Source organism: Haemaphysalis longicornis, unplaced genomic scaffold (genome assembly GCF_048455015.1).
Source record: "Haemaphysalis longicornis isolate Haplotype H1 unplaced genomic scaffold, Haemaphysalis longicornis Haplotype H1 scaffold_5, whole genome shotgun sequence".
NCBI lineage: Eukaryota > Metazoa > Arthropoda > Arachnida > Ixodida > Ixodidae > Haemaphysalis > Haemaphysalis longicornis.
Window position 1 is genome coordinate 185,904,670 of NW_027526385.1, and position 27,412 is coordinate 185,932,081.

The following is a 27,412-nucleotide window of genomic DNA, read 5'->3' on the forward strand; positions in this document are numbered from 1 at the left end:
CACGCTCACGTTTCAAGTGTGCCCGATCACTGGCATGGTTTTCAGGCTCTCTAACGCTATCTAAGCCTCGTAGAGGCCAGGGCAAGGCCCAAAACACTGATTGTAGAGTGGTACCATCACAGGTGCCTTGGCGGATCTTGTCAGTTCAGAGCTGTTGCAATCAACACTATTTACGTTCGATGACTAGCAAATGAAACTTTTAATCAGGCAAGCCCACTAGCGGATCGCTGCACTCTCTTGATAGCAAACCACACCCAATTTGACCCAATATCTTTCACATGACGGAGCGTAGAGCTGCAGTTTTATCATCTTGCTTAAACTGCGTGAGCATAATTAATGTTTGAACATTCAGAATATGTATTGTTTGGAGATGCTGTTTAGCTCTGCGTGGATGCGGTGTGAAGTGAGAATATTCCGGCCTTGTTTTCACTCCCAGATGCATGGGGAAAGACCATGGTTAGCGAATTAGGTTATATGAAGACTACAATCAAATGGTCCCAGTTTTACACCCAGCAGAAGGGCTGTGTGGTTTTAAACAAACTGCCTAAATTGTCACATGCGCATTGAAATCCTGTACGGAAGTTTCTCTTATAACAACGTAAAAAATTCTCTGGGCAACAGCACTCAGTTCATACAATATATAGAAGAATTTGATGTGAAAATAGTCATCTGCACCACCCAAACCAACACCACTTTAATCGCTGCATGCAGAAAAGGCATTCCATTGCCAGTTGTTTTTTGGTCAGTACACGTGCGCAATATTGTAAGTTTAAATTCTAGATGGCAAAAAAATTTTCGCTATTATTCAGCGAGAAAAACGTAAATACAGGTGTATCTTCCGTTCATGTTATTTGTTATTTGGTTCGGCCCTTTAAATAGCACAGGCGTTATTTGGAACTGCATTACGGGTAGCGTAGGGAGCAATATAGTTTGCCGCCGACAATATGAAGTGTTTGCAGCGTGTTCGCGTTCTTGTCGCATCTGACGGTTGGTGCGCTCGTGCGGTCTCTAGGTATGTTTGTGTAAGGATTGATGAGGCCATCTTCCACAAAATTCATGGTCAAGTCTCCTGCGCAGGTGAATGGCCACCATACCAGTAAATACTACGGTAAAAACTTCCGAATGTTTGTTGCCTAACTCATCGGCACCTAAAAAATGTGGTAAGAATAACTTTGTCATGGCTGTGATAAACCCAGATCGGCGGTCGATTATGTAAAATCGATCGAGGAACACCTCTGAGTAGCTGGTTCGGCCGGCAGGATCGCTGTGGCGTCGCACACCAAATGCGCCATAACCGTCCGCCTTAGTTGTTGCCATTACGTCATATATGTACGTGATTTAAAGACCAACTCCACTCAAATTTCACCTCGTTGAAAGTCACTTTGACTTTGCAATAAATGCTACCAAACCAACTGGGACATGACTGGTAGTCCATGAAATCGCTGGTTAATTAATTATATGCATTCAAAAGAGCTCCGTCACACGCGACGCTGCACCTGCCGGTGGATCGCGCAAACAGCCATGAAGCCGATGTGATACTGCGGCCGGCCGTGCGCTTTTTCTACGGGCAGCCAGGAGATACGGTCGAGTTCCTCTGTGTGCGCTTCTCCTAGGTCTCTGGCGACGGGGGAGCGTTCCGCGCAGGTTCGCTCATACCGGCCGGCCGCGTAGGGCCGCTCGCTGGCTGGCTGGGCCGACTGGAGCGTCACTTCAACCTGGCCACAATGGCAGCGCTGTCCTCAATTTTGGTTTCAAAATCTCCAATTTTGGGTGGTCGTTTGTGCCGCGGATACATTCCTCGCCAATCGCATGTCGACTGTGGGTATCGGACCACTCCGAACGGACCTTCAAATCATGCCCAACAAAGGAGCGCCACCAGGAGTGGTGCTTTCTCCAACATTATTTAGCATAGCTATGATGGAACACCCACAACAACTTAACACCCTCCCGGGGATTAAACATGCGGTCCATGCAGATGACATCACGATTGGGACTACTGGTGGGTCAGAAGGCGACATGCGGGATGCTCTCCAGAAAGCCGCTGGCGCAGTCCAACAGTACGCCAGTGGGCGCGGCCTCCAGTGCTCTCCGTAGAAGTCCTAGCTCATCAGTATGAGGCGCAAGCCACGTGGCAAGCCACTGGAACCCAGCACAATACAAATAAAGCTTCAAGGTAGCGACATCCCCGCAGTTCCAACCAACCGCATACTCGGGCTTTACATCCAGCAAGATGGAGGAGGAACGCTAACCATCCAGCGCCTCAACCACACTACCTTGCAAATCATGCGAATGGTAAGTCGAGTTGCCCGCAGCCGCCGCAGGGGCCCTGGACAGAGTGCATCTCCCGCTTTCAAGCGCGAACGTCTTGAATAAATGTTTTACCACCATACCGTATCTAAGCTGTGATAGTTTGTATTTTTCAATATATAAAGGCAGAATATACGAAAATAACGTTTTCAAGAGGTTGAAATTTTAAGTGCAGTTGGCCCTTAGAGAGAGTCTAATGGGGAAGGGGGGTCTTCGGTGCATTAAGGTGGCATTATTTCTTTATTTCATTATTTTAGCAAGATACTTAGTACGTTGCAAGTAAGTTTCTCTATTTTTGTTTGTAGTTGCATTTTAGTGCCGATTTACTAGCGAATCGCCCAGCTCCAATTCTACATATTTGTTGCAGGCAAACAAGTAGCAAGCCTCCCATTAGCAGCGCCAACTTCATTAGTTGTGTTTCAAGATTATGTAAGACGATAGTATTTTTGTGTGTATTTGAACGGGAAATGTTTAGTATGTCTGTCTGTATGTCTGGCTTTCTGTCACAGCATTCAGCCAGCTGGCCTAAGCGAAACGGAAGCTGCGCAATAGTCCTGAATACTCGCCGCCAAGTCTGAACGTTTAAGACCGGTGTTAATGTTCACACTTGTCAACATTGTTGAGCATGGCCACAATGTCTTCAGGCCAATATAATGCAGAAAATCAATACAATAGTGGTATTTGCACAGTTTCTTTAATGATATGTTTACGGATGCTTGCCTGTTGCGATAGCAAATAAAATGCACCAACTGCAGAAAACCGTCGGCTGCTGTTGCCCGCGCTACCTGGCGGAATTCGAAAAATCAAACGGTAACACCAACGCAAGGTTCCACTAAATAGGTTCCGTGTTCCGCTTGGAACACCCGTGGAATAGGGCAACGTGGTTATATAAATGTTGTAGTCGGATGCCTCGTTTCACGCGCGTCTCCGCCGCACGGCAGCGCTGACATCGAGGTCCCCCCCTCCCCCCCCACCCCCCTTGGAGCAGCGGAATGCGGTAAATTTAAACTTACTTGAGCAAACCTCTAGCGTGTTATCTTGGAAGGAACGAGACGGGCTAGGAACAGCATGAGAGGTGATCGGGAACGAGAAGCGAAACATTTACTTGCCAGGGGCGCCAGCCGACTATCGTCTTGCGTCGACATTTCCAACGAAAAAAGCAGATACGGGGCCAATTTTTAGGTGCAGAGCACATTAGGACCGGAAAATGTCCGTCCGCGTCCGTGCTCATAGCATTTACAATCGCAAAAAATTACACAGGCACCGGCAGGATTCGAGTCTGTGTCTGGGAGACCAGACAGAGACAGTGTCAGTCATCTAACCCCTTGGGTTACGCCTGTGAGTTAGTAGCCGAGAGTCAAACGGCTCAGTCCCTCGCCTGTAACGGTGCAGAGTACCTTAGGACCTCCCAATGTCCATCCACGTTCAACCGTGCGCCCACCACCATCAAGCGAAAATCTAGCGAAATCGGATTTGAGCCGTGAGTTGCAGTTTGATTTAGGGAATAATCAAGGTGCAACTCCCGGCTCAAATCGAATGATGGTAGGAGCGCAAATAGAATGTCACTCGGGGCGCAACTTGGATGTCATTTCAAGTCCCCGTACTCCGCACCCTCGCCATCGTCCACGGAAGGGAGATGCTGCAATTTATTTTATTCCTCTTTTAGGTCTACACCTTGTTTTCATACCAGAACATCCGAACGCTTCTTTGTATACCGTCCCGTTTATAATGTGAAAAATTTAACGCCCCTTTGATTTTAAAGCACGTTTTAAAGCAAAATTTAAGCACATTCGCTTTCTTTGGCGGCTGGCAATCTCAAAAATATACCAGCAGCTTCCTGTGCAGGACCGGGAAAGAATATATTAAATTTTGTAAGAACTCTTGCACTACTGCAAGAGGGAACGCTTCAAAAAAGGGCAAGGATTTACATCGGCAACCTGGAGTCAGAACCGAAGAACAAACACAGGGGAGGTAATTTTGGCTTTGTATATTTGGTTATGAATAAGAACCATTACCACCTGTTTTCGGAGCTGGCAAGAAATCCAAAACTTGTACAATTTTATTTTGTCATAAAAGGAAGAAATTGAACACTAAACAACCAACTAGAGAAATTGGTAGAAATTATTTAAACTAGAAAACTATGGGTTGCTTCAAATCTATAAATTTATTACGCATGTTGTATTTCAAGGCACTCACGTGGTACGTTGGAAAGTTTCATAAGTCCGTACAGAATTTCCTCAAAGGCCTTCATTGCTTCCTGTGGGGGTTTCGCTGCACGTATTGTTTTATATGCGCACTGAAATAAAAAGTAAACGCACATTTTCTTCAGATCTAATTAACTGATGTAATCGGCATGGCGCGAATTTATATTGTTTTTTTTAGGTAACAAAAAATACTCAGGTGGCGTGAACACCCGAAAAATTGAAGTGATCTGCGAAATTGACGACGCCCGCATCTGATATGCAAGGCTCGCAACTTGATTTACCTTGATTTACTTCACAATAAAAGATGCTATTTTGGGTCAGAAGTGTCAGAATAACCCATTTTTCGGAGCTAAAAAAGCGATACGCTTCGCGTGAGTATTGATAGACACACACACATGATGTAACATTCGGCTGTTTCTACAGCGTTTGATGCTGCTCCTAATTTTATGTATTTAGAGAATGCATGTGATCGGTGTTTACGGTACCATCATTTTATGGGTGGGTTGCTACCGATGATACAACGAGTCATTCGTTGCATTGAGGAGTAATTTTTCATAACGTTTGAATGTCTTCTCTGGGGTATCCCAGGGATACGGTCATCAATAATAAATTATACATTATTATTCATCAATTAAAGTAACATGCTATATCCGTGAAATAACGCGCACAATGAATTTCTATTCACAAATAAATTCATGTTTATCCGAAAATAAGAAAACAACCGTACTACATAAGTTGAACACATCTTTAAAATTATTGCGTGTTTGTTGATAGAGTGGGTAATCAGAGTGAATGCTCACAAAATGCCTACCTAACATTTACAAAGGTCAAAAGTCCACACTTACTTTCCCTCACTTCACATCCTTCACACCCTCACTTGACATATTTTCCCTCACTTCAGATTTTCACTCACTTCACTCCGCTAAAATACACGCATAAAATATTTTGGAGCAACACAAGGTCGGAGCAAGCTGAGCTATATGTCGCATATTAGCACCGTATAAAATAATGTGAAAAGTTTTAGTTCCCGACAAAATGATTGCAGAATACACCTCTTGATAATAAACTGCCTAGAAAACGTTAACGACGCCGCTATTTTGTACCACTCCACCTTCGGTCCTTGTAGTTAAAAAAAATAAAGGAATTTTGAATATCGCATCAAGGTTTGCTTTATTGGGAACAATGCACATATAGCATTGTCTCAAAGTTACTAAGAAATAAGACTTTGCAAGAGACGAGAATAGAGACAAGAGGTTGACTTGACGAGCGCAAATTTATTGCCTCCGTCCAGTCGCCATCTTCTCTTCGTCCTTGCCTTTCGCGCAATTTTGTTTCTTCTTGTGCCATGAACCAGCTAGTTAATAAAGAAGTCCTACTGAGTTGCGAACCCCGGTAGCCTTAGAACCGACTTCACTCATGCATAAAAAATGCTTCTTTCTTTGTTATTACCATATAAAATTATACGAGCGCATCACCCCCAAAACTGTTTTAGACAGTCTTGGGGAGTACACTACAGAAAAGAGCTTCGGCAACCCATCAGCCACAACAGCCCCCCAAAAATAGGTTTCTCTGCTCTTTCTTTACGTCATTTGAGTGCGACCCAGATTTACGACCCAGATTGATAACTTAAAAATTGTATAAAAAGGTATAATGTAGTGATATTCACCTAAAAAGACAAGAAAAAATGTTGCCGTTCTATTTTTTATTATTTTCGCTGACGTTGTTCTGTTTAAGTAGGTGGTGTTTAAGGGTTCCTTGATTTTCTATCTTTACGATTCCGGCTCCAATGTTACTCTGCCTTTTGCAAAAGTCATGTATTGACGTTACTGCGGGGACAGCAAAGGTAAGCTTAATATTCGCACTGCGTGGACTGTTAAGTTGAGGTAATTAATATAATATGGAGAGTATTCTACTAGAGGAATATTCTAACAGGTAGGCCATGCGGTGATTGCAAGACACAGGAGATATGTTAGAGGTAAATTGATGTTCAGCACAACTGCTACTCCCGACATCGTGGTACAGCTTTGTTTAGAAGTCATTTTTGGCTGTGTCTTCGTAACGTTTGTGTTTGCTGGCTAAACACATGAAAAAATAATATTTTGCTTTACAAGTATCGTGTAAGGCGATCAGTTATCGTCAGATTACGCGACATTCAATCATATATATACCTTTAGCAAACATAAAGGAACCTATAACATATAGCCAAAACTGGTCTCCGATGACCCTGAACGAGATAGCATGCCTCCCTCAGCTTACCTCAGCTTGCCGGCCCTTGATATGGTGACATATATGCTTTGATCAGCCGAATCCAACCCTTTCTTCCGCCTAAATGTAACACTCGTCATAACTCCGTTGAATTGGACAGCCAATGTACAGAGTGTACTCCTAGTGTTGAATGCAGATGACGGAGGTCCTTTTCTCCTGCTCCACTGCGCCTCCCTTTCACTACTTTCCTTGTCTACACCTTCCTTCTCTTTTCTTCTCACCTTTTTCACTTCTCCCACCTCTTTGCCGTCCCGCACCACACCAAAAACGTTTTGGATATCAACTGCACACATAACAAATAAGGTAACCGTAAATAAACTGCTTAGGACAGATGTTTTGTGACGGCAGAAACAGTGCCACATGATTCTGAGCTTAAGCTCATCGACGTCATCTTCGTCCCTAAAATAGCGCTATACAGACATTCTAGAAAACTTGGTTATTTTAACGGCTTCATCCAATCCGTACAAAATGGTCAATGCCTGAGCCTGTTGTCTTGTATCTGTGAGAGCGCGTAACGCCTGTTTGTTTCATAATTTTATTTTCTTGCGTTTCTTGTTACCTTTTCGGCCACTTGTGCTGCCAATGTGAACTGGCAGGCCCCACCGCTGATTTGTTTGTTCCCTTAGATGGTGCTGCCTTCAGCGATTCTTGGATTCTTGCCGCAGCGGCAGCGGGCCGTTGTTAGCCATGCCGCCAGTAAAACAACGCATCTCGCACTCCGCCTGGTCGCTCCAATCCAGCAGACGTCCGACTCATTTTCCTTGGCGTCGTGGGCAATTCGCGCGTTCCGCGAGTGAACATTGGCTACCAAAGATTGCTTTGGTTGTCATTTACATGAGCCTGGTAGTAAATTCTAACGAAACGTATGGATTTCTCGCCAGGCGCTTTCTTGAGTACACACCAGGAGATTTTATAGATGCGAAGGCATATCATTCACCCGCCTTGTCCCTGCATCCGGCGTCGGCGTCGTCGTCGTTGTCGGCGTCCACCCCTCCCCCATTCTCCTCGCCGCGCCAGCTTCGCTCTCCGCCGCTCACCCCCTCTCCTCTCCGATAGCGAACACTCTCCCGCGAGGGGCAATGGATTGAATTCTATTGGATTGGATTGCATTGGCTTGGCTTGGCTTGGATTGGATTGGATTGGATTTGGATTGGATTAAAGTGGATTGTGTTTGATTCTGTTCCGTCATAGCCGCGGCAGACGCACTGGCGCCGGCGCGTCGCCTCACCGTTATGCGCGCTATAAAACACGGTGCCTGCGGCGCCCCGCTCCATCATTCCAGCGCCGTTCCTCCGCTGTCCTACGCGGCCTTCAATGGAAACGTGCCGTGAACCCCTTATGCGTCGCATCTACACAGGGGTTCCCGCGAGGGGAGGTAGGTGTTTTTTCGTCGTAACAACTACACCAACGATGAGACAACGCCTTTAGCTTCCAGGGAAAACTACAGTGTACCCATTACCGGTATCTATAGATGACGGTTTCGTTGGTTGGTTGGAGCCATGAGAAAATTGGCATGCACCTCACTCTGGGGAATTGGCCAAGTATGATTGTAGTTTCATTGTTGGAGAAGGTTATGAATTAGAAAATAGAAGCGGGATAACAGTGGGTACAGTGATGCTAATATTTTGAGTAAAAAATTCAATACAACTGTAAGAACATGTTTTTTAATGAACGATTAAAATTGGTTGACGTGATTGACTAACAAGACAAGCGACATGATTCGGCAATAAAAGAGTGAAGAGTTCTACAAGCATGTCCGTTGCACCAACCAAGCCCCACTGACCCAAATGAGAATAAAATTGGCACCCGCAAGGTGAAACCCAGGTGCCGGAGTGGAACCTCCAGGTAACGATTTTGGAGGGAGGAGAACGACAGGCAAGACAACAGGAAATCCTTTCTCAATTGTTTTCTCCTCCCGACAGAAGCCACACCTTGCCGACGACGCTATGCGTGTGGGGTGTAGATAAAAATTCATATCAGGCGTTCGGCAGCGAAAGCAAGTCACTGTGACCTCGCACAGTCGAGACTGCGCCAAGTTGCACTTCCAAGAGTCCCGGAAATGCTCAATCTCAGGCCAGCCAGCGATACTGTCTGGTGGGAAGCTGTCCAGCAAACTGTACCTTCGAAACCGAGTTCCAACAACGTATGCTATCGGGGCCACAGTGTCAACCAGATGACCATTCAGTGGTACTCCTGCCAGGTAATCAGCGGTTTCGTTAAGTTAAATACCTCTGTGCCCTGGGACCCAGACCAGACGGATTTCCCTGACACGTGGCGGTATAAGCATCGACAGCGATCCACGAAGTGGAGTAACTGTTGGAGAAGATAAAGCCGAGCAGACCGAAAAAGAATCCGTCACAATGATCATCTGGGAATGCTCTTCGCTGAGCTTTCGAACATCGAGCGGGATTCCCGAAAATTCTGCCAAATATACTGATGCGAAATTTGGAAGATGCAGAGGACATGGCCAGTCAAGCCCAGTTGAAAATATACCCATACCAGCTTTTTTATCCCGAAACAGAAGCATCGGTGGTTATCATACTCTTTTTTCATCACTTCCCACGTTAAGAACTTGTGGAGTGGTTGACCACCTGATCTCCAGGGTGGTTAGGAAGTTGAATGTTTTAGGTGTACGTATGCGTGGGATCCGCTAAAGTTTGTGGCGCGGACTGAAACAGACTGTCCACTCTATAATGACCTTTTAAATGTAGAGTAGCGTTGTGCGGCGTTTTGTGCGTGTTTGGGTCAACATCTCTTTTAGCGTAAAGAAGCCATATCCATTGGCATGATCACCATCATCGTGATTAATTACGACAATCTATGTACACCGACAGTAAGACGAAGGGCTCTCCAAGTAATCAACGGTTCCTGTCCTGAGCTGCAGGTTCCCATTTTCTGCTTACGAATTATATTATTTCATTCGTCCTTCAATGTAATGGCGTTTCGTTTCTTCTAAACCCGTCTCTGGATACCAATTCTGTTACCTTGGCGGTCCAACGGTTGTCAGTTTGTCTCGCGATTAGGCCAGCCGAGGTGCCCTCTATTTTATTTATTTGAACGTCGATCCCATGTAATCCAGTTTGTTCCCTGATCTAGTAAGCACGTTTCTTCTCTTTAACGATTACTACTATCATTATGCGCTCCATGGCCGGTGCGTCCGACCTAAGTATTTTCGAGTTTACTAACTCGCCAAGTTTCTCCGCCATCCCGTGTTTGGGATAAGCGCTGACAACCTGTCCAAGGTAGCTATGCATCTACTTGTTCTAGGTTTCGTTCCCAATGATGAAAAGGGCACTTTCAGAACTTTTTTTCAGGGCTGTTTAGGCCAACACAAATCCGTTGGTCACACAAAACCTCGAAGCCCCTCTCCCTCCCCCCCCCCCCCCCCCCCAAAAAAAAAGTAGTGTTAGAAACGTCCTGGTAATCAAACCGGGATCTTTTACGTGGTGAAACCAGCATCCTAACCACTGGGCCACCGCAAAGGTCCGAGAACTATGGGTTAGCAGCGGAGCGGAATAACAACACGTGCAGCCAACTGGAAAGAAAAAAATGCCCCCGTTGACGGAATCGAACTTGCACCCCTCGCGCTATGCAACTGGCGTCTATCCGCTTGAGCTGTTGTTGCATTCCTGGCGCTCAGCATTTTTCTTGTGTTCGAAGTACTGGCATTTGATTTGGTCTTAGCCGGGGGTTCTAGCCAGGGTGCCATGAACAACTTCCAGCGGCACGTTCGCAAATTTCCGTGAGGTGATGACATGTGTTGCGGGAATTTTGGGCATTACGAAACAAATTGAAAGCAAACTTGGGGGGTAATCAGCGGGCCATGAAACGAATTGTCGTACTCACACTGAGAGACAGACGGAGCTTCTTAGAAGAGAGAACAAACGAAAGTAGAAGATATCATAATTTTAATAAAAAACAATAGGCTTGGGCTGGCCACGTAAGGCAGAATAACAATCATTGGACTACCAGGGTGACAGAGTGGAATCGAAAGGACGGATCCAGGAAAACAGGACGCCCAATTACTCGATGCAAGGAAGGAATAAGAAAATTCGTAAGCAAAAACTGGGCTCGAGCGACGCGCGACAGGAGCAGTTGGATGTCGCTGGAAGAGTTCTTTATCCTGGAGTTGACCAAAGCGGGCTGTTGATGATGATGATACTGCAACAGCCACGTCACCAACGAAGGGAGAGGAGCCACCAGCCCTGCGGTTTCTCTAGTCTTGCAACACTAGTGCAAGAAGCGCCAATTTTTATCTACACGTTAAAGGGACACTGAAGTGATATGTAAACATTGCGGGATTACTAGCGCAAATTGTAGTCCGGAGTCCCCAGGCCATGTTTCGACCACTCTAGGCGCGTTTACGCGATTTTATTTAGTAGAAAAACTAATTCGAAAACGCTGTCCTCCTCTCTTTACGCTCGCCCATTTTCTGTGGCGTCTTCGTGTGACGTCAGGAGGGGATGAGCTGGCAATTGGCTGCGCCACGGCTGCGCTACTGCACGGCTCCCCGGCCGACAGAGTCAGTCGGCCCAGCGTTTCGTCCGCCGGCCACCGGCGGGTCGTCGCAATCAAGGAGGTTAAAAAAAAATTGCTTGGTCGCAATTCGTTGGCTTAGTTGAAACGAAGCCAGGACACGTTTGTGAATGGAAGAATGTGCCTTTCTTTACTTGGTTTGTTTGTACACTGTATCTAGCTCCAAGTCAAGGTCGCTTCACACAAGCGCTGCACATGCGACGCTTCGCTAACTGGTACGCCAGTAGGAAAATATAAGGCCTCTTGAAGGCGGGAGAAGAGTCAGCGAAGTCAATATAGGTACTAATCAAATAAAATCAACTGATATTTTTACCGTACAGCGTAAACCTAGGGCGCGGGAAGCACTTTTTTGCGCTGGGCGGACAAGCACAGCGGTCAGCAGCACGACTACGCATCTGCGAACGCTTTTCCGTCTACGAAATGCAATTGCTAGACGTGAGCTACTGTGGAAACTCGGGCGACGCTTACTGCACGATCGCAGTACAACAAATAGTCACCTAAGCGGCTTGAAATGCCAAAACTAAATAAAAGTGTAAACCGGTTGTACAATATATACCCTATATTAGCAAGGCTTTCGCGTCCCGCTCCGTAGCCTAGCAGTCTGAGGCGCTACGAATTCATTGCAAATGTTTTGCGAGTCACGAGTTCAAATCCCCGCGGGTACGTGCTTTTTTTTTTTTTTTTTGTAAGTTAACTTTTTTGTTTTCCGCCGATGTTTTCTATATTGAGTTCACCTTCTTTTGGGCCGCAACGTTCATGGCTACACGAACTAGTTCACAAAACGCGCGCAGGCTGGCACTGGCGCGCTAGCGAGTTCTCGTTGGCGTGCTGTTGCCATAAGCACCGACTGCTTGCAGGCAGTGAGCACAGGCCAGAATGAACAGACCCTTGGTCTGGTGCGAACACGCTTTTTACGATACAGGCATGAGGGAGGCAAGCTCCAAATATGGGGGAAAAGCGCATGACATTTGGGCGTCTGCGGGTACGCGGAGGGCGTTCATGCACTGCGTAGGTCTCGGCTAGTGAATGCTACGACTACAAGCCGTCCTGGGAGGCTTATCTTGTGCATTTTACAGCCGCCAACATGGCAGAAGCGCGGTACAATGATTACTGAGATATTGAGAATGCCCATCCAACAAAGCCATTGGTTATGTTTTACAGAACCGAAACCCAAACCGAAACTTGTGTGATTGCTAACCTTGGGCATCGTCCAATCACGGCGCCCCTCCTCTCAACGTCACTGCCTTAGTTGGTGCGGCCGCCGCAAACCGCGCATGGTAGTTTTTCTTCTTTCGCGCTTTGTAAAATAATTACCGATTTGTCAACCGGATAAACGATGAAAAGTGTGCTAATTTGAGCCAGTCTACGCAGTGCAAGCAAAAACGGGAGCTTGACAAATTCACTTCAGTGTCCCTTTAAATTCTATCATATCCCTCTGCGCCCCACAGCCAAGCTTTCTGACTGCAGTTGCACGCGCATTTTATGCAGCGGTTCTGCACACTCAATGAGCAAGACTATGTCGCCCGGAAACCTCAAAAAGCTTATGTAGTCCCCGTTTATTTGTATTCCCGAGCTTTCCCAGTGAAGCTTCCTGAACTACCCTCCATACAGCCTATGAACTACTTTGAAGAGATGGCAGCTCCATTTTGTATTGGCAAAGTCTGGAATTTCTCCTGCCGGATTGTTATGCCCGTTTCCCCTAATACAGGCTGTGTATGAGTCTGATGGAGGTCAGCCATATTCTGTGGCTCTTTTTGGCAATTTCAGCGCTGTTGATATGTCAATGTATCTGCAATTCATGCACTTCTTTGGTATTTAAATGCCATAAAAGTAGGTTTTTGTGTCTGTTGGACTTTTCTCTTATTTGCTTCCTAACATAGATGTCATGTATTGCAGAGTTTCTTTTTCTAGATCCAGCCTGCGCTCTGGTTGTGGAAAATAGAAAGTATCGGTAATGTAGCTAAAACGTGCACACAACTGGGAGCACGCTAATGGATGATTAATTGTTAAAGTTTTGATGCCTCTCTTCTTGTGAATAATAGCCTGGCGTTGATACATGCTACGGCCACGTTTAAAGTACTTTGGCTTTCTGAAAATTGTATAGCAAGCCTTTCAAGTACGACAACTTTTTCTCCTTCAATAAATACATTAGTATGAAGTAGGCCCCTTCTGCCTTTCCTATTTTTAAGAATTTGGGTGACTTTTACACTTCTACGTTCAGTTATTTACATTACGCCTCAAGCTAATCCTGCGGACTCAGTTGGTTTCCCTGGTCTAACGTAACTGGCGTGTATTCTGGTGTAGTATTGTTGCGGTAGCCCTATTCACTTGTACACTTTGTGCGCAGTGTTAACCGGTTCGTCCCTGACTGCATGCAATCTGCTTTTTTAAAAAAGAAGCTTCTTCGTTGCTCTTACGCTTCCTATTGTCTCCGTAGATGTCTTGATCACTGCCATGTTGTACGCTCGAATATCGTTCATTGTACTTCTGTAACGGAATATGTACAGCTGCGCGAATCTAGCGTATTTCACCGATATAGACGGGTTTTTGCCTCCACAATTCGCAATATTTTCTTAAGTTTTAAGAGTTATATTGCCAGCATAGTTTTGAGACGCTACTTTCTTTTTCCCCTGCTGTTCACTCTCAGACTATCGATGTTTGGTTGTTGCTTGGCATTTCACACTGTCGTCGTTATTCCTGGTGAGAAGCGTGAATGTGCTTAGAAAGGTTATTCTAAACTTCTGCCCCCTGGCTCTGAATGCCACCATGTTGAGCTTGCAACCGTTCAATTGGTTCCCTCTTTCCCCTTTCAAAATCAGCCTCACTTTGTACCTAACCATCCTATGATCGCTGCTGCAGATTTCGCCTACCACTCCTAGGTATTGCACCTCACCTTGGTTGTCACTTAACGTGAAATTAATTTCGTGTTGCCAGGTTCATCCCTAATATATACGTTTTCTTCGGAACTTGTTCTTTACCCTCAGTTACCCTGAGGGTATTTTATTGCTCAATTCCATCCAGTGTACCTGCACAAGTACTCGAATTTCTTCTTCATATATTCTCACTGACGTTGCTTTTGTTTTCTTTTCACCAACCTTTGCGTTAACGTCTCCCATTACAATCGTGAACTTGATATTCGCATGTTTATTGCAACTTCGACGGCCTTGTAGAATATATCTACGGCCATATCATCGCAGCTAGCTGTTTGTGCATAGGCTTCTATTTTTTATTCCTTATCACTTGTTTAGCTTGAACAAATGAACCGTTTCGTTTATCCTGAAGAGTTCCTCCAGGTTCGTTGCTATCTCGCTGATGGTCAAGAAACCCGACCCCCGCTCTTTTAGTGATTTTGGTAGCACGGACTATCCTAGCTACTCAGCTTCATCAAGCCTTGTCCCGTCGTAGCCTTGCATAGCCGTAATATATGCTACTGAACGTGTGGGGGCTCCTGTAGTAACACGACTTAGCTTCCTTCGCCAGACAGGCTTCCGCCGTTGGTCGTTGTCAAGGTCAAGTTCCGGAGACGGCCAGCCTGGTCCCGGGCCTCTTACAACCCACGGCTGAATCGGTGGCCAGACCACCGCCACGGTCAGGTTTTCTACAGCTGCTGCGTACAGAGGGCTGAGTGTTGTGTGGGTCGTACGGCGGGGAGAGGGGAAATACCGCTACAACAAGGTAACCAGGTCCTCCTGTAGTCAGGGAGCGCTGTTTGTGCCCTATAGAACCCTAGTTCGTCATGTATCCGGGATGATGATTACTTCCTGCTCCACTGCATACCTGCGTATACTCGGAAATCCGGTAAAACAAAGGGTGGCGCGTGTAGTGCTTTATTAAATCTTGTCATATTCGCCAGGTTAAAAACAGGCATTGCTCGTTAGTTCTCATACCAAGGTGACTTTGCGTTCAGTGAACAAAAACAGCGGGTGCATTCGCGGTAATATTCTAAAACGCTACGCTGGCCCAGGGAGAAAATAAGCTGTGCTAGCGGGAAATAAAGAGACCCGGGGTCGGTTACTCGCAATCAAAACGACATTACATTACGAAGCGTCGCCTCTATGACTTTCAGAAAAGTAGACGGTGCTGGCAACTTGTTGTACACGGGTTTCGTCGACTTCTATTGAAACTGCGCACGCATTGCCGGTAAAGTGTTAACATTTGATACCCTGACGACCCTTTCTTACCCGCCCCGCCGGAATAGCTCCGAAATGTCTAGCTAACTTGGCAGTTATAGAAACATGTACTCTAGGGCTGATTGCGACAATTCTATACTGCATGCGTGTACCACCGTCATCTACGAGGAACTATTAGAACGTAAGAATCCAAGCCTACCTTTAAGAAGTGATCAAGGAGGACGAAAGCTGTAGGCGCCGGAAAACGCTTCGAAAGCGAACGTCCCGCATTTGTTCAAAATCTCTGTATTTCACGTGTGTTTCCTTGAATATAATTAAGTCATAAATTTGGAACTGTAACAATATTCATAACTTAACATAAATTCGGAACGAGGTTTAATATTAAAAAAAACAACTTTACCTCATTAAGATAGCTTCTAAACTAAACGGTTCAACGTTTTGCTCGGGTATTACCATTGCAAACCAGGCACTTACGGCATTTTCACATTTCAGTGACAGTCACGTCAATTGAAGTTCTGTTAGGAGCAGATGAAGTTAAATTTTTATGGCCAGCACTTTTTGAAGGAAAATTGCACATGATGGCTTTAGTGTTCTAAAACGTTCTTTCAGAAGGATAGCATTAGGACGCAAGCTTGCTGTTAGAAAACGCTTGTCCCCTGAAGGGTTTTGTATAGTTCCGGAAAAAATACGCCAATTTCCGGCCATGCAGAGGAGGTTTTTGGCCATCCAAAAATACGGTCGTTTTCGAATAATCTTTCTTTGCAACATTATGCTACGGGGGGCAGATATTTATTTTGTTCAATGCACAGTTCGTCTTGTTGCTGAGGTTTTTGATAGACATCTGAACTACATATTTATACAAGTATGTAGTTTCGCAAGCATTCGTAAAAATTTGTGTTACTATGGGTATCTGGTCTGTAAAAAAAGTGGTCCAACATAAAAAAACAAATTCTAGTTTTCGTATTTTGATTGATTGTAGGGTTTAACCCGGCGACGCTACAAAGGCGATGAGGCGCGCCGCAGTGGAAGGCTCCGGATTACGTGCGCCTAATTCTCGTACACACGGGCGTTTTTGCTTTTCGCCTTCATCAGAAAAATGGCCGCCGCGTCATAGAATCGAAACAACCTCCAGTTTTCTTAAACTAAAAGTTGTTAAAGTTGTTTTCCGTCTATATATTGATTCTTTTATCCTGCATAGCATGAATCAGTTAATAAAGAGGGAAAGTTTTAATATTTTTGCTGCGTTTTACAATGAAGCGCAAGTTGGGCAAATATTCACTACTAACCTCCAGATGAGTTCGTTGGCCTTCACGCGTATAGTGCTTAACTTACAAAATACGCGCTCCCTGTTTTGGTAAACTCAAGGCCACGTTGAATTTCAATCACTTGATTGGATGCTTCCAGTCATTGAAACAGGCCAATTAAACGAGGGTTGAAGTATAAGCAAAAATTGCCGAATCATTGTATTATTGAACCGATACAGTAAACCCCAGACAGCTTCCAAGGACTCCAGACGAAACGTTCTACAGAAGTAATTAACAAAGTTGGTAAAACTTACCATTATTACTGGTGCTAATTCTTCCAGGGGCTAGTATAAAAAAACAAATATCCAAAAATTACCCAGCGAGAAAATAAACAAGCACCTAAGATTTGTTGGCCATAAAAACTATCTTACAGCGGGTCAAAATATTTTGTCTTAGATGCCGGAATATTTTGTCTTAGCGGAATAGATGCCACGTCAAAGAATTATTTTTTGGTAAGCCTTAGATGAGCAATAGATGGGGCATGTAGGCAATATTTTCACTTTCTACGCATCCACAGATACACATACAACATAACTAAAAAGATGTCGAGTCGACGCGCCGATCGCCGCAAGCCTGTGGCGGTGCACCCATCACGTGCCATCTCGTCTGGTTTGGTACTGAAGGTTGTAAACTAGAGTGAACAGAGCTGCAATTTACATGGCGTTGCAGAAGATTTCAGAAGGGTAACGTGCAGTCATTGCAAGATGGCAATAAGAAAAGGATCCAAATGACAGCCATTAAACGCAGATACTGGGGAATAACAAAAGAGTGACACCCAGATAACGGCGCAGCTAGACTGAGAAAATGCCTCCTCTCAGATGCCTACACTTAAAATCACTGTGGACACGTAGAACAAAGAGCATACGAGAAACACCTTGTGGTGGACGAGTAAAAATAAATGAGCACGGGCGGGTATGGGTGCGCGTCACGTTCATGATGGAGATAGACGAGATGCTCATGCGTCTTTAAAAATCCGCCAAAAACCTACCTTCACTATTTCTTCGCTTTACGATGTTAGCAATGTCAGCTGGTGTCAGCGCTATGAAACAAAAATTGCTCGTAGTTATAAAATTGCCTTCCGTTCCTCTTGGGTTGCTCTGTAGCCACCACGGCGCGGCCGGAGTCGCGGTGCTTACTAACTCGCGGATAAACGTGTTACCCGATATAGCCATTTAACGGCACCCTCATAACGATGATATGAATTTTTTTAGGAATAACTGACAAATTTCTAACGTTTAGGCATAGCCTGGACCCTCACCGTATCTGATATTCTGATGGTTCTAACACTCCTAACAGAAGTCCTAACGGTTCTGACGCATACGACGTACTCGTAAAGAGCTGAACATACGCTCGGTTTTCGCATGTTCGCAAGATATTTTTTGCAATAACTACACTCAAAGCGAAAAGTGCAACACAGTGAGTATTTTGAATAGATTAGATTATGCCCTTAAGTCAAAACAAATCCTGCACGAAATCTACTCATCAAATTTATTTGTTCAATTCTTCAGAAACCAACGCAAAGATACTTACGTTTGTTATATTGCAGAAAATCCTTTGACAGCGCAAGCACTGGGTGCAAGAGAAAGAGCCAAGAGAATATACACTTCTATCAACACTTCTACTTATAGTGTATGTGTTTATTCGCACTTATTCTCTACGATTTCTATCATACAATCAAGTTATTTAAATCAGGCATGCGTTAAAATGTCCCACAATACTAGCTCTTTTCGGCCTAACTTGAACTGATAAGTACGGCTCTTTCTCCGTCGTTCTTCAAAAGCATAATTTTCAAAACGTAGTGAATTACGCGCGAATACATAAGATACTATGTTTTCATTTGTCCCAAGAATAGAATGACCACACAGGTTTCTTAGCTGCCAAAATCAACTCATAATTTTGTATATTTTATACCATTTGTGGTAATGAGACGGTACGGCTATGGTCAATTCCACGGGTTGGTGATGCACACCACCGCTTGACCAGGCCAAGAAGGTGGCGTGCGACGGGCTAAATTAGGACATGGTCGACAGAGCGGGAGTGACAGTGGGCGCAACCCAACCGACGCAAATGGGACGCGTGTGACGGACTCTATAAAGGTGTGATTTCCATGGGCTCGATGTTGTTCTTAGAAACCGCAGCCGGGTGGTAGTACCCCGGCTCTAAAAAAAAAAGTTGGTAGTTGTATGTGCATTTCGGCCAGAGAATGCGAATGCCAAATGATGACGCACTGATGCTCACTAACTATGTGGCCCCATTCTCCTGTCTGTTTTTACGGTAGCAATACAAAACTCTCAGGGAGCTAAGCCTGGTGCATACCATCCATCTACATGTGTGGTTGCCAAGTTTCATTTTCTGTGTTGTGACAATCGAATTGACACCGTGAAGGCCTGTATAAACCATTGCAGCAGCTCACACTTGTATGGCAAGGGTGGAGAAACAGCTGAGCTGGCGGTCTCCTTCCGTTTTCTGAGACCCGGCTGTTGCACCTCACATTTATTTTCGGACTTGCCCGTGAATGCTCTCCCTGTCTGGCCCGCCCATTGCGCTTTTTCGCAGGCTTTCACATTTATTCGAAAATGGACTGCATTAGCACGCGCTATAAAGGCGGCCGAGTCCGCAACCAATGCCCGCGTAACGAACCCAAAGTTAATTTTTCGCGTCCAGAAGCCGGGGATAGCTCCGTCGTGCAGGCGCCGGTTTTAATAACGCGAGGAACCGAGGTTCGGTTACAAACACGGGACGCGTTTTTTTTTTGTTTTCAATTGAGTGCACATGTTATTATTGTTCATCACTGCTGCTAACCCCTTAACCACGAGGCCTTTGGGGTGGCCCAGCAGATAGGTTGACGGTCTCGTGGCTCAAAGATTGCGGGTTTATTTCTCCGGACTTCCCTAATTACACGTTTTTTTTTTGAGGCTTCGAGATTTTTTTCTGCGACAGACTGGAAAGGGTCGGCCTTGACAGCTTTGCTGTTTATAGAATTAGTGTAGTTACGTAGTGCATCAGGGGGACGATGTGGATTCCCTTTAGGTACCCGCCCTTCCCTACGTCAGTACGTGCATCCCTCTGCTTCATGCACATTCGTTGCCGCTTGCCCGCCCCCACCTTTGCCTCTACCATCTCACCACCGTCCGCTCCCTCCCACCTCGCAAATAGCGGCAATCAGGCTGAAGCAGTATTGTGCGCGGTGGGGATGGTTCCCTATCCGTGGAAACGTAATGTAAGGTGGGAGCACAAATTTGACTTCTCTATCATTATTCTGAAGGGGTACAGGCACATGTGCTACTTCCTCGCAGGACGTGGAAGCGTAGGGTAAAGTCATTTTCCTACGACGTGCAAGAAATGGTGAGATATTTTTATGATCGAAGGTCGCCTCTCTTTTGGCCTATTTATTGGTAGTCCAACGTTACCAGGAGTTGTCGCGGCTGTTGTGCCAAGGACTCAGCGCGAGTAAAAAATTTTCATAGAATGAGCAGAGGCATTTCGCGAAACAATGCCTGCTCATTCTATCGCAAACTAAACGGCCCGCAAAATACCCAGCGCCAGCCACTGGCTCGGTTGCAGTAGCTTTGTTTGGGAACCCAGTCGAGTAACGTCGGTTTCACGCCACGCGACAGCAGCAAGCAGGCCACACGACGTCTTTTGAAATATCGACCGAGAAGTGTTTTTTCAATGCCAGAAGTTGTCTACCAAAATTGTACGCATGGAGGTGACCCATCCGGCTTACTGCTCTGCTGTTAAAACGCGTATGTATTGTGGGGCGAATAAAGAAACACCTCGAATTTCACTATGGGAAATACTGCACCTTGGTGCATGTTATTACAGGCCGTTCAGTATTACAGGCGGTTCACAGCGAGTATTTAGGCTCGCCTAAAATAGAATATGCTCGCGGCACAGTAGCTAATAAATCCGGTAAAGGATGTAGCAGATTTTGTTTTAGGGAATAGCTTCCATGTCGCTCTGTGCAGTGCGTCGTTGGCGAAATGCTGAACGCATGAGAAAAAGCGGCAATTTCTTATAGGAGACTCAGTTGGTGCCTAAATTAACCAACGCACAAGTGAGCGAGACAGAAAAGCACCCGAAAGCACAAAAACCCACGAAGCCTTCGGTGAGCTCCCACCACTTAAGTTAATCACCACTCACGTTATTCAATCAGTCTAAGGCCCTCCGTAGTTACGGTATGGCGGGGTGATGGGGGCAGATAGATAAAAAGAAGTGCTGGCAAGTAGCGGAAAGCGCTGGCGTTTAAAGATTGGAAGTGCTGCTCGGTCCGAAGTTCTCACTTTGGGGCGTATGGGAGTGTCACGCACATTACGTAACTGACCGCAGCTGGCTCAAGTATATGCGAAATATTGAGTCATACATATTGTCGTACGAGTCTTTCGCACGCTGTTGGGGATCTGCGGTTTCATATTCAGCGTAGCGCAACAAAGTGGCATTACAGGAGGACTGCACAAAAAACTGGGTTGTAGCATCAATACTCAGTAATGAAATCGTACAGAGAACTTCAGTTGGCGACATGGGAGTTTTTTATTGTGCCCCAAATATTTGTTGTCATGTGAGAAAATGTAGCGAACGATGTTTCATGAATTGGTAAACAAAAATGGCAATAAAAACCACCTAAAATTATCAAGACACTTACGTACGCTGCCAAATAAATTCTGTATTGAATAAAACAAAAATGTAAACTTTCTGACGTCAACACCGCTACAGGCAAGGATTTGCGCCCCATCGTCATTTATTATACCTCTCATTTTCATAGCACGTGTTAAATAAATGTACTGTACCTTTGATAGTCCATCGACATTTGGAAGGAACCATGTAGCGCAGGGCTCTGAAACAAACAAAATAATGCTGTTACACAACAACCAAAGCCATATGACATTTCCGGTTGGCGAAGTAAAAATGATGGAAATGCTGTACTCAGGGAATCGCTTTATTTATAAATACCATTGCATTTATAAAAGTGGTCATTACAGCGCAGGCGCATTAGGCTTGTGTAGTTAGAAGCGAATGGTGAGCAGGAACGAAGTCGACCAACAGTGACCTCTATCGAGAGATTTGTTGAAACAATCGGCATTTCCGCAATGAGTGAGAAAAAAATAGAATACAGTTGAAGAAATGACTATGGCAACTTTCCTTACGGGCAACGCCACAAAATTTCTGAGTCGGGGAGCCTTTGGCATTAAAATATTTGCCTCTGGGGTTTCTAGAGCTCCTCCTAAATTTGCATTTGACAGCCAGCGCTTTTTTCTTCTCTATGAAAGGTACTGTGTGCAATTGTCGTTCCACAAGTATAAAAAATTGCCTGTTTTACAATTACAAACTTTCAAATTTTGTGTGTGGTGTGGTTGGGCAAATACCAAGGAATATTTGTTGTGGTGTAAATGATTTCCGTGCCTTCATCGAACTTTGGTGTAGAATTTTGGAGGGTGTATTTTCTCTAGGCCCTCCTCTATGCTGACGTGTTGGGGGGCACGTTTGAATTGCTCTTTTTTTGCTTAAACATTTGTAGGATTTTGGGTGGTGTCAAAGCAAGCATCAAGTGTTAGGGAACGAACTCCATCCTGAAATCGAAGCAAATTATAACTATGCGACTTGGAAATGGCTACATAGGGTGAGGTCGCCCGGGTGATCTTGTGGTGTGACCGGCGACATCAACGAGGTCAGGAAACTTGAGTGTAAACCTAACATTCCATCACGCAATATCATGTAATTTTGAGTACTTTCAACGCGGCCATGAAAAGTGCACTAGTGGAGATCTTTTCATTCATCACCTTATTTTTAGTGATCTTGTAGTGCCCTGGAATCAAACATATTGTTAGTTCGAGATTTGAGTCGAACTCGGACATAATCTTAAAAAAACGATTGATGACGAGGTTATGAATGGCTTTGTGGATGGCATGTACACGCTAAGTTCAGAGAATATATTTAAATGAAGCACTAGGCAATTTGGGGTGCAAATATATTATTACAGCCAGAAAACAATGCGGTGTGCGTCCGCAGTGGAAATATGAAACTTTACTCTTATGGTTACACGTGAATTAAACTTCAGTCCATGTTCAGAAGACGTAGTGCTGGAAAGGTTTGATGCGTAACTGTAAAATTCCGGAGCCTCGTATTTCTCCTGTAGAGATACAGAATGCTCAAAGACTCCATTTCTGGAAATGCGGTTTTTCTTTATAGAGTAGAGGACAAGTCCCACAACACAGGTCGAGAATGTCATCGAGGTATAAAGTCAGTATAAGATGTTCTGAAGGTGACTCGAGCGAAGGCAGCCTTCTCCGCTGGTTCATTTTGGACTCTGCGAGAAATACTCAGAAGTACAGAGGAAAAAAACGCAAAGAATATGCAGGTTTTTTGAGTTACCGACTGAAAAAAATGGTTATGAGTCATTGATAAAATTTAAAAAACAAATAGCAAGTCAACGTGGGATTACTTGTATTCTTGAAACCCTTTTTCACATTTGAGGTAAAGGCTTCCGACTGGGCCCGTATGGAAGGCGCCAGAGGCAAGGCAAAGGGCAAAGTTCAGTTCTGGGTTGTCCAGTATTAATGTTTTTTCTTACCCATGCTTACGGTCCCATATCCAAGTGCGACACCACTAATGTTGATAAACACACCGAAGTTGTTTATCCGCACCACGGGAACGTGGTCAGAGGACCATTGGAATGTTAAATTGTTCGGCATAATTTATTTTAATTAGGTTATTTACAGTAAATTTTATGTTCTGCTTTTTAATCTTGAGCTCAGGTTTGTTAGTGCTGATCCCAATCACGAGAGAGAAATCTGGCGCAGGATAGGTATGGGCGTTGGAGCACTTGGCAAGTGCTCCCTAATAATGAAAGGTACGCTGCCTCTATTATTTCAAATAAAAATATACAACTAATGTATTCAGCTGACGACGACATATAGAGCTGAATTTTGGCGTGTTGCTTTACTGGAAACCAAACTCAGGTCGTCTAAAAGGGGCATGGAGAGAATAATGATGGGAGCAATACTTAGGGACAACAGACCAGCTTCCTGGATCAAAAAACAAGCATGAGTGAATGTATAGTTCAAATAAAAAATAGACTTGGGATTGCAATAAACTTACAAGAACGGCGGAACCAACAGGGCAACAGAAATAATACAGAGATGAGTGTCGAAGAAGGGGAATATCAATAACACGATGACAGGATGAAATAGGGAAATTCAGGGGCGAAGAGTGGACTCGAACAGCGCTGAACAGGAGTGCTTGGTTGTCGATAGGAAAGGCCTTTGTCGTTCAGTGAACGTGATGAGGCTGTTGATGATGGTGCAAAATTAACGTGAGTGTTTTTTGAAACACTGCTAATGTTTTAGGTTCTTTCTCTAAAGATATTTTATGCCTTTAATAGTTCTACCCGAATCCGGCCGGTTCCCACGTCTATTCGGAAATGCAATAAAACTACTTTTTGGCGGGGAGAAAATAATAACCTTTTTGCTGTGCCCAGCGAGCAAGTTGTTTTGTCGCTTATTTAGACTTGACATTCCCAAATGGACAAGTTACACGGTAGGAAAGACACCTTTCAATCGTTATCCTACGCAAAATGGGAGATTGGGGGACTAATGACTTCTAAAAAAATTCATTTCGCCTCAAAACATTTTCAAGCTCAAAGTTCGACCTACAAGTACTCCGTTTTTTTTAAGATCAATTAGGGAAGGTGAGCAGAACGTTGACGGGAAATATTTTTCTGCGTACGTTTTGCAAGCGCAGTTCCGTGTTGCCAAACAAAACAAATATTTTAAAGTTGCTCAAGATGCCACACAAATTACTGTCGTAGGCCGTGTCCTAAAAAGTACGGCTACGCAGAGAAGGTCGTGTTCGTATATACAATATCTGTTGTGTGTAGTTCCAGGGCAGCAAGTGGATCATCTGTCCATCCCTCTGTGTTTAGGCCTGCCTGGCGTCTCTATGGGAGATTATTGAAGTGCAAAAGTGTACATCTCTGCAAATGATCGCCTCAAGAACATAACGCAGGCAGCTTGTTAGTGTTTGGACTATACCTTTCAGGACACGATGCATTTTTTTCCCTCTAGGAATGCAGTAAATAAAGCATTCCACAAAAACTTTAAAAGCATCTCGGAAAGTCTTATTTGGTGCATAATAAGACAGGCGTTTGAAGAATGTTGATATTTAAGTGTTCCATTATAGTGCGTGTTATTTTTTCTGCACCTGTAGGTAAAAATTGTGTGTGCTGAGAGCAGCCCGCTGCTCATCAAGCGAAATTTAGGTTAATTTCATTTCACTCGCAAGTTTGCCATAGAGTACGCATCAAGATTGCATTATAAAAAAGTGTTGTAATTGTATATAGGCAATTGATAAATAAATAAGATCTTGAGGCGTGTCTGTGGTATGCACAATATAATAGCTTGATTTCGGCTTTACACAAAACATGCCGGTAATTTGTAATGTGTAAATTTTGTTATTTCTCGGTGTAAGTTGTATTTTGTTTCTTTCATCAATAGGAAATCGATTGTTGCACAAAAATATTTTAGCTTTATAACTTTCAATTAACCTCAGCGACAGTTTCAGAGAAAAAGTGGGAAAATTGTTTAAAACCGTGGTGACACGCAAAACACAACTAGAATGTCCTTCAGGAAGTTATATAAACAAGGTATCTACACCTAGCTCCAAGTTAAAACTGGCCTTGCCCCCGCACCTTTCAGAAAACACTTTTGCCACTTACATGCACACAAAAGTAATTCTCGTGGCAAACTCTAGTAGAAAGCTAGTACGGAACACCTTGTTTGTATGTTGGGCGTCTCGCCCATTACAAGTCGCTAATTCTCATCTTGTCTTTGTGTTAGAGGCGAAAAGATGAAACGCCGTTTTGTGTGAGATACCGGCACACAGAAAGATCCGTAGGTGGTCGAAATTGCCGGGGGCGTGTCGTGGTGCAGGGCCCAACGCGCCTCATCGCTTGTGTACCGTGGGCGCTTTACACGTCAAAACCAAACACTCTTATCTTTTGGACTTTCGAATACACTTACTTTATTTCTCAAAGCTGCGAGGATGCAAATAGCGTTCACTGCTTGAAGCGTCTTACCTCTTTCGGGGCCACTTTTCATCTTCCGAACGAACTCCCAGAAGTCGAAGTCTCCTAAGCCTACAAATTTATAGACAGACGCAGCCACGGGAAGGTTCATGCAGAAAAACAATAAAAGTGTGTTACCAGCGCATTTATTTTTATCACTTTTTCCGTATTCAAAACTAAAAGTGGCTGTTAGGGTAAATGTTTATCGTTCAATACCCACATTTTTAGATGACTTGCTTTGCATTGCCATTAGTTCACAGGTACGACATTACACGGTGTACCGAATATACTCTCTCGGTCTCTGCCCGTGGTGTTACTAGTCATGTACTAGAGTTTTTCAGTAATGCTATGGTTATCTGATACCCTAAGATTACAAACATGCGGTACGACCACCATTACCATGGATGTCGATCACTGGTTGAGTATTATCGTGGCCGACAAGGGACACTAAGCCTGTCATGTCGTCATGTCCGCTACTCGGCGCGGTGACTTTTTGGATGCCAAAATCTGAGGAATACTATCCACACATGAACGCTTTCCTGGGACCGCCCCCATAATTAATTAACGCAACAGCACAATTACAGCAGAGTGTGCGAGGGTCTCGTGGCGAGTCTTCAAGAACAACGGGAACTGGTGGCTTGCACCAGAAAGAACATCGTAGAACAAGGCAGCTTATTCATCCCAATCATCTGGTCTTCGTTGTGTTTTTATCTATTTATCTGTCACTACTTCCTTTGCCTGCTGGCGCAGACAATGAGGCGCGACAAGTCAAGCAACTGTCCCATGGAGAGCAACCTGTCTAACCTTGCCTGTCACATGAAAACCTTTCTTCGACTCTGTAGTTCCGCCTCTTTCTTTTCCCTGTGTTTCATTTGCTCAATCTGTCGGGAATGTTTTCTCAGCTCCTCTTCGTAATCTTCCCGGCACCTCTGCCTTTATCGCTTCAGTACATTTGTGTCCCCCTTGATATCTAGTCCAACCTCTTTCCTCCATTCCCTCTGGATCCAAACATTTAGCTCCCTATCGGATAACTTCTCTTCGATGCTAGTCTGCCGTCCCTCGCACTCGTAATCCTCATCACGCCACTCGCGAACTCTTGCTTCCTCTCTATCCAACCATGTCTGCTAGTGCACTCACTTCAAGTCAAACAACTATCCTATGGAGAGCAGCCTCTCCACTCTTGCCGGCGCCATGTGGGCTAAAACAAAGCACGGGAGTCGGCGGCTACCTCACCTACTAATTTACCTCTCTTGCCTGAGCAACATCAACACGTGGCCGACCAATCCTGCAGTGGACGCCACTTGTTGTCACGACCCCAATGCCCGCTCGCACAAACACTGACGTCCGACAACGATTATTTATTTTTTCAGGGTGGCCAGCCCGTGCGTGTGCACGTGTGCCGAAGTTGCTGGAATTAATGCGAATTGACAGGGTTCCACAAGCAAGTTTTAAAGAAAAGATTTTTACTGCGTAAGCCAGGCGAGATTAGATGGGGACAGACAACGCTTCACAAAAATAAGAGAAAAAACCTTTTCGCGGACATCGGCATTCGTGTGCGACGCAGTAAGCCTGGTACGCAGTACAATGGGAGCCACATGCACGCTGGGC

The 27,412-nt window shown here is 44.8% G+C and overlaps 1 protein-coding gene across 1 annotated transcript in view; it reads right to left on the reverse strand.

Moving 5' to 3' along the window:
• LOC144139554 (uncharacterized) overlaps positions 1–27,412 on the reverse strand; it is a 108,636-nt gene that overhangs the window by 43,263 nt on the left and 37,961 nt on the right. The window contains exons 4-8 of the mRNA XM_077671859.1: positions 25,817–25,876; positions 21,534–21,580; positions 18,277–18,315; positions 17,001–17,030; positions 4,504–4,603 (exon numbers count right to left, since the gene is read on the reverse strand). Of these exons, the coding sequence (XP_077527985.1) occupies positions 4,504–4,603; positions 17,001–17,030; positions 18,277–18,315; positions 21,534–21,580; positions 25,817–25,876 (276 nt within the window). The remainder of the gene's footprint in view (positions 1–4,503; positions 4,604–17,000; positions 17,031–18,276; positions 18,316–21,533; positions 21,581–25,816; positions 25,877–27,412) is intronic.